This window comes from Mycteria americana, chromosome 3, assembly GCF_035582795.1.
Source record: "Mycteria americana isolate JAX WOST 10 ecotype Jacksonville Zoo and Gardens chromosome 3, USCA_MyAme_1.0, whole genome shotgun sequence".
NCBI lineage: Eukaryota > Metazoa > Chordata > Aves > Ciconiiformes > Ciconiidae > Mycteria > Mycteria americana.
The window spans coordinates 110,437,142-110,449,181 of NC_134367.1; the positions used below are offsets into that span (position 1 = coordinate 110,437,142).

Here is a 12,040-nt window from a genome sequence, read left to right on the forward strand (position 1 = left end):
TCACATCCAACAATTTTCCAGAGTTTTTTCAGGAAGGAGCAGGATGAAAAGTCATTGGCTTTCCTCCAAAAAATTAAACCATACCTTTATGGCCCAGGGTTCACAATGTGAACATTTAGAAGCCTTTTTTTCCATTATAGAGGTTAAGGCAGCATCACCAGCTGCTCTTCTACAACCTACTCAAGGGACAAGAGTTGAGACTGCTGATTCAACCGGCTCGTCTGGAACAGAAACCCAGGATGTCAGTGCTGAAGAAGGCTCCATTTTAATTTTTTTTTTTTCTTGGTTTGACCAAAATTTCCACCTGTAGCTGTTTCCCAACCAGCCAGGCTTTGTCCTGCTAGACAAGGTGCAAGATGAAGGACAATGGCACCAACTGCCTGGGGAGCCCAACCAGAAGTTCTCAGACGTCACCACAACACCCGTGCTGTGTCATGGTGACATCAACGCGTGGCCTCTGTCTCCTGGCAGAATGAAGCAGGGGCAGAAGAAGTTGCTAAATAGCAGTGGTTGCTTTCCACTTACAGAGCTGCAGATACTTTGAGCCAAGGGTCAGGAAGTAAATAAAACTATATTTGCATTTCAAATGTCCTGAAAGGCCAGCACTGCGTCCAGCTGCCTCTGGGAGTTGGTCCTCCAGGAGGAAGAGGGAAGGCTGTAGTGTTTGGAGTCAAAGTGCCCCATTCCTGGTTTCTCAGTTGGGCACCTCTCACCTGTGCAGAAATGTTCATAAACTCTTTGTTCTTAGGTCATTGCAATGCTAACTGTAAGGATACATGATCCCAGGTGTTTAAGCTACCTAAATTCCTCGGCAAAGAGATATCTATAATTTCCCCAAGGAAGACTGTTTCTTACCTGAATACGTCTCCCAGAGAGTAAGCGTCGTTGCATCCTGCTGACAGAGCACGGCCGATTTAATCTATGTCTATATTTTTCTCAGCCTCCACTATTAGCTCCCTCTGACATTAAAAAAAATTGGCTGGAAATGTACCTGTGACAAAACTGGCATCTTGGTCCTAATAATCTCTTAGCCTCCACTTTCTGAGTCATATAGTATCTGGATATTTAAGTGGTAGATAGATAGCAATTATAACTGCTGTCATTGTTCCAGATCCAATTGAGCAGTTGAGCAACATGCTGCTTCTATTTTACCTTGTACATTGTCAAGAGAATTGCCAATTACATTCAGACTTGGGAGTCTTCATATCTGGGGGTAATGTATAAAGTAGAGAGAAAACAGCTTGATTTTCAGACAGCAATAGTCAGTGGTGACAGTCAGAAACAACTTATTTTGACTTGTAAAGTGAGCTGATTTAACATGGGAGTCCCTGAAGGGGGAGGTGGATCAGGAGCACCAAGACAACATTTGAAATGTCACTTTTCCGAACTCTGCAGTAGTTGCAGTTTCCCATCAGATGGGAACTGCTTCAGGCTGTTTTCATCCCCAGGCCCTCTGTCTACGTCCATTGAAACGTGTGCTATTTGTAACAGAGATTTTGCATGTGGTGCTTCAAGCATTACTAGAGGTGGGGCTGGAGGTATGGGGTACAGCAGGAGCTCTGCAATTAATGGGTCTTTTGGTTCACCCACAGTTTGGAGAAATGGAAAAGAGTTTTATTTTAGACTGAACAAAGTATTTTCTATAGCTGGGCTTTTCTAAAGATCATTAAAAGGGAAATTCTCCTTGAAGAGTTATGGCAGATATTAAAAACTGAGATGCTGCTTTAAAAAAATGTTAAGAACACATTCTTTCATTGTTTGGTGCTTTTCCTTCACACAAGCAATTGAGTGGAACAGAGGAAGTCACAAAATGATTTGCTGTTGCTGAATATACATTTTAAATCAATTAATGTTTCAGCTAAAGATTTCACTCTGTTCTGATCATAATGCATAATACTATACAGATGCAGAAAGAAACTGAACTAGGATGATCCAGCCAACGTGAATTGTGGTGGTGCTGAATCCTGAGTGCTTTATTTTTGCTAACATTGCTTATATTTTCAAACACAGCATGTGTGAGGGGAGAGAGATTGCCACGTATGCAGCAGTGCCTTGGCCCTGAGCCAGGGATAGCCCAACATGGTGCTTGATACGGTGCCCGTTACAAACATGGTTAAGGATAGTCCCTGATCTTCAGTGCTTATGCTTTATAAGGCTAAAATGGGCAGAGGGTGAAGCTGCTGAAGGTTTTTCTAAAGAGTCTTCAAGGTCACAGACTGCTGCTCCTGCAGCTGCTCACCTTTCATCTCTTGGGGACCCTGTAGCTACCTTATGCAGTGAGGGTTTGCTGAGCAAGAGCTGGTGTAGGAGGGTCCATCCTCTGTTTAACATAGGCTGTGACTTGTGTGCGGGGCAACCAGACGAGAGGGAAAAGCTGCAAGGTGGCCAGTGGAGGTCTGAGGGTCAGCATGAGAAAAATCCCTGAGTGCCTCTGATGTGACTTGTAGGAGGGTGCACAGTGAAAGGACTGTCTGAAATAGCCGACATGGGTTTCCTCTGCATCATCGCAGTCTGTTCGTAGCATCAGGGCATGGACTCCTTGCGTATTTGTCTCATGTCTCTGGTGTCAGGGGAAGGGAAGAGTAGAGTCTAAAAGAAGTTCTTGGATAGAAGCCACAGAAAGAGGCTGCTTTCATGTGAACTTGGGCAAGGGATATACCTTGTTCCCTTAGCAGAGACTCAGGGAACCATGCTATTGCACTTAGCATCTAAAAAGCATTGGGGAAAACGATATGCTTTGAGTCAATGCTTGTTTGCTGGAAGAAGTGATTCATCATTTGATTCGGTAGTTTTGCAAGAGGGCTTGTTCACATTTTTTCCTATCTTCCTCTGTCCCTTCCCAAAGCAAATGTAACCTTCTTTCAGCAACAGAGTGCCTATCATGATTCTACACTGCTTTTGGTCATTGGTATTAGTTTATTGGCATTTTATTTAATTCCCAGAGATTTCCAGGAAGTAACATTAATGTTAAGGAATTCTGAACCCAGGAACTGACTAAACCAAAATGGGCCTTTTAAAGAAGAAATTCATTTTGAAGTTAGGATCTTTCCAGACAGATAAGCTGTGCTGGAGTTCCTACTGCATCAGCCTTAGTCTGTCTGTAGCTGGAGGGGAGAAAAAGATAGATTTTATTCAGGCAAGAAATCAGACAACAGTTTGAAGTTAACCTAAAAACTTAGCTCTAATAGCACAGGGGACAAATGAAGAAAAACCTCCCCCCCAAAAAAAGAGGAAAAAGAAATATGGATTGTTACATGAGCTGCTTTAATAAGGCAAGCTATGAGAAATGTGCGGTGATGAGGGACAGTGCTGTGCCGCACTACCTGCAGGTCTGTCCCTGTGGGGCCGTTCTCTGGCACGAGCCAAAGCTGCCCGCCAGCTGGTCGTGGTGGCGTTCACAGCTTCAGTATATCCCGGAGGCCACAAGGCCCTTGGATCCTGTTCAGTATTTCTCCTTGATGAAAATCAAAATCAATTCACCTTATTTTTGAGTGTGCATGTGCAATCAGTGTAATTGAACGAGAGCAGCATTTCCCGGCTGCCATTGTCTCAGCTCTTGCCTACTCAGCTGATTGCATCTGACCTCGACTTCAGAGTCCATATCTTTGGGCCGAGGAAGCTGCAGTGCATCACCATTTATTACACCTGTCTTTCTGCACGGGTTTTAGATGAGGAGGGTTTATTTGCATAGTATCTCTGGGCTCTGTTGCTTTCAGGAAGGGCTGGTTTCGGGGGGGAATCACAGAATCGTATAGGTTAGAAAAGACCTTTAAGATCATCGAGTCCAACCGTAAACCTAACACTGCCAAGTCCACCACTACACCGTGTCCCTAAGCACCTCATCCAAACGTCTTTTAAATACCTCCAGGGATGGTGACTCCACCACTTCCCTGGGCAGCCTGTTCCAATGCTTGATAACCCTTTCAGTGAAGTCAAATTTCCTCATATCCAGTCTAAACCTCCCCTGGCGCAACTTGAGGCCAATGCACATGTCCCGGGTTGAGGGGAAAGCAGCGCTCCTATGATGGTCTGTTGACTCACCCGCTTCCCTGTTTCTCAGGCTGGGGAGTCAGCTAGCAGGATTATATGGCTGTGGTGGCCACAGGGGAATAGTCGATAACACCGGGACACTTTGAATACTTTAGCTTGTACTGAATGGTCTGAGTGCGAGGTTTCAAGACTTCTAAGGAAACTGTCTCTCAAAGGCTCGGGGTAGACAGGGCTACCTCTCTTGTTTACATCCTTTATATTTACCTCCTTTGTTCGCAGTTGTCGTTGTTTTTTAGCACTGAGCCCCACAAAGCAACAGGTTGCAGATAAATCTGAGCTGGTTTCTGTTTCTGCTGGCTGTTGGACACCAGTCCGTCCTGCAGCACGACTTTACTTGTGGGGTCCCCACCTGCGCAGAGTCTGAGGCCCTCATTCCTCCATTGTGAGAGAGCGAGCTGGAGCAGAGGAGGGGTTTTCTTAAGCAACTGAGGCATTTGTGTTGAAAACAGGCAATTAGGAATTGAGCTATTCTGCTGTAAAGCAGGGAATTGAGTTCTGGTGGTACAAGCAAACCCCTTGAGATTAGCCTGGTTTTTCCTGTCTAAGAGAATGTCAAAGAAAAGCAGAACATGAGTTTAAAAAAAAAAAAGATTCGGCAGCTTCAAGGAAACAGATTCCTGATTCCCATGAGGTCTAATAAACACAAAACTGTGGATAGAGCCTCCAGCCTGGGAAGTCCTTTAGCCCCCATGTGATGGAGAGTGTGGGAGGATGTATGCGGGAGGAGCATTAGTTTCGGCTTGCTTGGTTATCCTGCTCCCTCTCCAAGCTGTCGGAGATAAGTCATTGCAACAGGCAGATGTTCAGTGTGACCCAGCGCAGCTCATCCTTTGTTCTGCCCTACCTCATTACTCCAACTGGCTTATTTCTGTGTTAGCTGTTCTGGGGAGGTTTCCTGTGGCTATGGGATGTATGACAGTGGTGTGCCTGACCCCTCCTCAGCACACTGCTAGGCAATGCCCTCAGCCCAGGGAACTGCAATACCACGGTTGCTTCTTAATCCAGAGCAGCACTATTACAGGGACAGCAGTGATGCTGAATTAAGATTTGTCCAGCTGAGAACAGAGTTTAGCTTTCACTCAATAGCAGCCTTTTTATTTTTCTTAATCGGTGTGTGTCGAAGAGGGAGCACTGTGCCTTGCAATGGCAGGATGCGTCAGGAAGGTGAAGGTGAAGCTGGAGCAGGAGGGAGCAACACAAGTGCAGCCAAAGGGAAAGATGCGGTGCTGTGGCAGGAACAGAAGCGGGGCTGGGATTTTACTGTAGGGTTAAGGTGAACTGATTGGGAGGTGGCTCTGCAAAGAGTCATCTCTTGCCTCTTAACCCTCAGTGGTCTTGTGCCTGCACTCAGGATCATGCTGAGAAATCTGTGGAAAAGTGGCCATGGCCAGACCACCATACTGAGCAGCAACCTGCAGTCAGACTGGCTTACACTGCCCATGAAATCCCACCTAGGGCTTCCAATTTTCCACAAAAATGTCTGACTGAGTTCTTTACATATGTCTGCATATGGCTACATCTATACTACTCACCCCCAGCTTCTTCTGGGGACTTGCTCTTCCATAAAAATGCTGAGCAATTATAAAAAGAAATTTAGAGACAAATGCTTGTACAGGGTGTTCTCCTTCCACCTCTCAAATTAATTTTCCATCTTGCCCTTTGGATAAACAGTACTTCTGTGGTAAGACCGTTCTCTAGAGGATGAACTGGTTTGAACTTGAACTTCTCTTTTATTTTGAATATGGAATGAAGTCTTCAGTGGGCCAAGGAAAGCGAGTGATGATAGCTTTGTCCTGGGGGGATGAGTTCAGGCAGAGTGCTTGACTCGCAGCCCATATGGTTGCCTTCACTGCTGGACTCGTAGCTACTCTGAGAAGAGACCATGTGCCTCCTTAAGCTCCCTCTTCTTTCCCCCTCCAGCTAAAACTGAAAAGCCTTGAGGAAAATGCCACAAAGCCTCATCATAATTTCTCAGTGAAATAGGGCACTGCTTCTGGACAGACTTATAGTTAAATCTCTAGTTTCTCTATTTGTCATGCAATTTAAGCACTAGCTTAAATAGTGAGGCTTGCGCGTTTTGTGTAGCACTAACTATGTGCGTGGCTGTGTTTTGCAATAATAAATGATAGTTTCTGTTGGTTTATGACTGCTCTGTTCTTGCCTTTGAAGGAAGAGAAGTTAATTGGAGACTTCCTTTCCTTCCGGTTGAGAAGGCCCAGCTTTCCAAAGCACTGCACCCATCACAATTATGTCCTCTCTAAGCTCTTTCAGAAACCCTCTGCGCTTAGTTCAGGCTCTGCACAGCATCCTTCAAGGGAACAGCCATTGCACCACTGACTTCAGGGGTCACACTCTTCCAGAGCTCTTCTGAGTATCTGGTCTTGCAATTCCCCACCACTGCCCCCTCCTGCCCTTGCTTCAGCTTCTCCTTGTCCCCTGCCCTTCCTTGGCTCACACCCAGCACTGTGCAAAGAGCCCGTGCTCTGTGCACCGCATCCTTTCGAAGCGTGCCCACGCTGCCTCTTTTCCTCAAGCCCACAGAGAGGTGGCTACACTCAGAAGCACAAACCTCTTGTTAAAACCCGCCCCGCCATTTCTGACCGCGGTGCACGCAGCAAGGAGGACTGCTGCCTTGTCAGCCAGCGGCACTGCTGTCAGCTCGGGGGGAATTCACCTTGCGTTTGCTGTGTGGTTTCTGCAGAGGGATGGCTGCTGAGCAGCCCCTTTTCCATGGCTAGCCACATGCTCTGTGTTGCTTTCCAGTTATTGCCCCCTAAGTCTGTGGGGAGTACACCCCACTGGAAGCAGAGCTTAGCGTGTTGTGGGTGGGGATTAGAGCGAGAGTGTTTGACTTCAGTCATATGCACTGACAGATGCAGCTATGCACGTTCCTCAGAGCCCCGCCACTCTGCCTGGGGCAACTAAGGCTTCAACAGCCTCAGAAATTATGGGGGAACAAAAATACTCATTCCTTTGTGCTGCTGGTTTTCTGGGATGGCTATTGGCAAGTTGGACGCACACAAGGGCACAGGCCAAGTTCAGAGCCTTGTCCTGCAGGTTACTCTTTCCTGCTTGTGGGAGGTTTTGAATTCACCCGGGTGAGGGAGGGGAAATAGAGGCAGGGAGAAGATAAAGCTGGGACAGATGTAGAGGGGAAGGGAGAAGAGCTGAGAGCTGCTGCTTCCCTGTATGGTGACCAGCCGCCGCTGCTGCTGCTGACCACCGCTTCTTAGGTCTGCTCCCATGCTATGGGTAAATGTCTTATCGCAAATCCCCAAAGTCCCGGGATAGGCATGGATGGCTGTGTGAAAGCATCTGTCAAGGAAAATGTGTGCCCAGGCTGCTATCCCTGGTGTCGGCAGTGCTGTGAGAGCACGATCTGTCTGCCAGCCTGGAGCAGCAGTGGTGCGTTGCATTTGTCCTGACAGGGAAACTTCTTAGAGGGGTTTGATCATCGTGAAGCCGTTTCAGAAAACTGACAGTGTTTGCTAACGCTGAGCTCACGCAACCATGCGAGTCACGAGTCACGTTGTGCGCTGGTCTCATTTTTGTGCAGCATGTCAAATCAATTGGGGAGAATAAATGCCAGGGCCTGCTTAAGGAAGAGCTGCTATATTATTTTTCTTACTCAGATGTTTTTCTCCCTTTTATCTCTCCATTTTCTTAGGTGTGCGGTGACTTTCCTATTTAAGGCTGATAGCTCTTTCAAAACAGAGCCTTACCCAGTTGGGGTGTGCCAAGGGTTACTCACAGGGGATGCTTGGGTCATTCCTGCCTGAGCACTCAGATATCCCAGGGCAATAGCAGATGCAGGTGGGGGAATGGTTCACATTTCTGTGCGCAAGGCCAAGCTCTGAAGTGTTTCCCCTTCGCTGCCCAAGCAAGACTCTCAAGGAATGCAAGGAAAATTCTCCCTGAATTAAAAACAAGTCAGCCAGGCCCGTGGGATTTTGCAGCCAGAGATTAAGCCCTCTTTCTATAGCTTCCTCACCAGAAGCGATGAAAAGCAGCCCAGGCTGATCTGTATTAGTCCTGCATGGAAACACGAAAGGCTTAGCGAGTAAAACATTCCCAGACTCAGTGCTGAGCTGAAGTACAGACCCTGCTCCACTTTGCTTGGAAACTTCTGTGTCTCTGCCCTACTGTCACCCAGGAAAGTGCATGATTTCACAGGCAGGCTCAGAGCTCTCTCTGAAAGGTGTTGGTAGCATTAGAGAAACACGAATGAAAACTCAGTGAGCACCCAGCAACAAGTCCCCATCCCTAGGAACAGCTGAGCAGACTAAAGAAGAGATGCCTGAGTATCTCCTCTGGTTTTGTTGGTGACAGGCAACAAAACATCAGGGCTCAAGAGAAATAGTTTTCAGCTGTGGAAAAGGCAGGCAAGCAAAGGTCTTCAAGGGGCAGGAACACACTGCTGGCAAAGGCTGGGTACCCACACTGCTCTTTGCATTTTCTTTCTTCCAGGAACTTCAGAGAAATCCTTATTTGATTGTGGATGGAGTTAGCAGATTTGATATCATGCAAGGAGAAATAGGTAAGGTCATATTCCTGTTTTGGAAAAGATTGACACAAAGCGATACCCTGTGATTGCTTCGCTATGTTCTGAGTGCTTGGTGGGAAGATGTGGACCATGGGTAGCTGCAGTAAACAATCAGTGCAGGTCAATCCAGACTCACGCAAGTTCACACACAACTTATTGCAGGTATTTAACAGGATTCCCAAATGCAGCAGGTCTAATCCCTGTTACTCATATACAGCACCTGCTCTCTGTATATAAGGACAAGCATAGAAAGGGAGGTCCAGCTGAGATCAGGCAGATGCTTCAAGCACAGGGTCAAGCACAGTTCTGGGGTAAGTAGGCACAGCTCCAACATCTGTAAGACTGAATTTTATATTCATCCTGCCTCCATCTGGTGACTCTCAGTGTTTTCTTTTCTATGGATATTTCTGTCCATCTTCTCTGATCCTTACCTAGACATGTGTCTGCACCCTGTATTGGTTCCATCTTTTTCTCCTGGCCCATAACCATGTTTGTCTTTGGGAGTGGCTCTGCTCCCATATAGGAAGAAATGTCTTCCCATTTCTCACCCCACGGAGAGGTTTGAAGATTTCCTAAACAATGTTCTAGACTGCAAGTCTCAATATGACCACAAAAGATAGGAGGAGCATAAAAGTAGAAAAAGATCGCTGGGTGGCATCAGGGTTCCCAGGGGCCATTGCTGGTGAATACTGGGTAGTGTTTCAGTATTTTGGGGGTGAGAAGGGAGACAGAAGAACGTTGGTTTCTTTTAACAAGCTAGTTCTTAAATGTCTTAGATGTTGAAGTCCACTCTCCTAAAGAGTTAGTTATGTCCACAACAGTGACCACAGTTAGGTCCACAACAGTGAGTAACTGACTGAATGCACTGGATTCTTCCCTCCCTTGAGGTGGCTGCTGGATGCTGGCTGCCCTGGGCTCCCTGACACTGCAGAAGCAATTTTTGGAAAATGTTTTACCAAGGGACCAAGGATTCCAGGATGATTATGCTGGGATTTTTCATTTCCGGGTATGTATTCTCTGCTGTATTGGTACTGCTCGGGCTTGGCTGGTTGGATTATATAGGGGTGCAAACTGCAGTCCCAGATCTCGACATCCTTGAATGCTTTGGTTCTTCAGTGCTGATTCCCAGTTTAGAATTTAGCAGAAATTTTCTAATGGTTCCTTGTGCTCCAGGTGGTGCAATCACACTTCAGGGAATTTGAAGCCCATTTCTGAAAGGTATGACTCCAGAGGTACAGATACCAGCTGTTCAGATGGATTTGTGTACATATATGTTTTAGATGGCATTCTGGTGTCTGCTTTGATTTGGACAGTTTGTTATGGCTGTCAGCACACCTGTGTTCTTTATCTACTTGGACTCATTTTCTGTTTCCCTATATACTTCACCTTGCCCTTTTAGCTCATGGAAATGGCTTGAAATTACAAATCCTTGGAGACAGATCAGAGGAACAGGCTTTTGATATTTTGAAAAGGGATTTGTTTCGGAGAGAGGAGCAAGGCTTTTTAGTAAGTCTTACTTTCTACCAACTCTTGAAATTCTCTGAATCTCCCAGGAGGGTGACTGGGAGAGTAACTGGCAGGCCCTGCTTGCTTGTATCCGAGTCAACCACATATCTTGCAGGATTAGAAACACTTGCAGTACCATTAAGCTCCAGAAGCTAAACTGGCTGTAGAGAGAATCAGTATATACTTGGCCATTCATCATCCTCCTTTTTTCACAAATCTGTTTTCTTATACACAGGTCAGTACCAAGCAAAGAGCTCTGGCAGTGAGACCTCTTTGACCTCCTGGAGCTCTCGTGGAGCAGCACGAGGAGGATTATCTCACGGGCAGTCTAAATTTTGCTCTGTTCCTTTGCTTCTCAGAATACCAGATGTTTCTGTCTTGGCCCATTTCCAGCACGCAGAGGTGCGCTGTATGAGATAAACCAGCTGAAGGGACACCAGACTGCTTAAAACACATTAAAAGGATGCAAGCTAGATTGTCTTTCATGAGAGCTTTGAAAAGATTAGTTAGGAGCAATCCTTAAATCTTAAGCAGTATAAATACCTTACAGTATTTGAAAATGTTTTCCCTGTCATCTCTTCTGCAAATCAATGCAACTGTTTCTGGCTTTCCTTGAGCAATAAACCCCTGAGAAAGCTACTCTGAATGGAAATGGTTCTTGGCAATGCCTTTCAATTATTCCATCAAAGATATTTTACTGCCATCCACAGGCTAAGCCACCAGTCCTCAGTTCAGTGAAGAATCGCAAACAAGGCATATCATATGCTAATATAAAAATTTTAGCTTATAACTTTTTTTCACCTTTTGGGATCTGCAGCACGTTGCCTCTCAGGAATACAAAGGGCTGCTCCAGTCTTCCTACACAACACTGGCTGTTCGGCTGCAAGAGTTAAGGGCGTTAAGCACTGCATCAGCTGTAGTTAAGATGGGTGATGTTTTTATCTAGGGAATAATTACAGTGACATTATTTCACCAGGAATTAAGTTAGTCCCATGTTTGTATAGGAATCACTTTCTCTGCCACAGAAACTCCGATGCCCGTGAGGCAGGGTGTGCCACGCGTTGCCAGAGTGAGCAGCAGCAGCTCAGCCTGGGGAAAAACCAGGAATATTCTGCAGGGACTACAGGGGGTTATGGCACAGTGCATCAACTCAAAACAGGGGGGATCTGCCCTGGGCATTAAAGTCCCTGCTTTCAGGAAGAAACTGATGAAATCTTTAAAGGCCATAAGTGGCCAAGAGCTCGGTTTCAGGACACATCCAAAAGGCGCCTTTTAACACCATGCAAAAGAGAGTGGTTGAAAGGCATGGGATTTTCACCTCGCTCACTTCCAGAACTGGATTTTTCCAAGATCCCTGTCAAGGGAGGGGAGAAAAGGAGGCAAAATAACCACATAGTATTCCCCCTCTGACCAGCAGCACCCTAGGCATGTTGTTGTCATCTTGCAACTGTCCTTTTCTTTTTCGTCCTCTTCTAAGCCCAGGAAAATAAAGTCCTGATTTAAAAGGCTCTCCACAAACGTGGAAATGAAGAACTTCCCTCTTTGCAGCCTGCCTGAATAGGGATTCTTTTTTTCATTTACTGTCACGTTCTCAGCTGCAGTACTTTAAATCCCAAGGGTATAAAGAAATTTCATGAAGGCAGACTCTCAAGCCAAAAAGTGAAGACATTGGCCCTCTCTGAAGGCATATGGGGGAGAATGGCTTCTCCTGTACCACTCTTGCACTCTCAGAGCATCCTAGGACTTTCCATGAGGTTTCTCATTCCCATTGTGGCTTTTCCTGTCCTTGTGAGCTCAGATGAGACCACGATCTGAAAGTCTGCGGCAGTCAGGACAAAGCAGCTCTCTTTATCCAGCTGAAGAAAAATACAGTGCTGCGTTCAGAAGGCCTCCAAGCTTGAGCTCCCTACCAAAGATGGCCAAGGAACCTGGCTTTTGGAA

General features: G+C 46.2%; 1 protein-coding gene across 1 annotated transcript in view; it reads left to right on the plus strand.

The window, feature by feature from the left end:
• The window catches only part of CAPN13 (calpain 13), a 42,663-nt gene that overhangs the window by 2,303 nt on the left and 28,320 nt on the right, over positions 1-12,040 (plus strand). Inside the window, 2 exon segments of the mRNA XM_075497192.1 lie at positions 8,518-8,587; positions 9,481-9,599. Coding sequence (XP_075353307.1) covers positions 8,518-8,587; positions 9,481-9,599 — 189 coding nt within the window.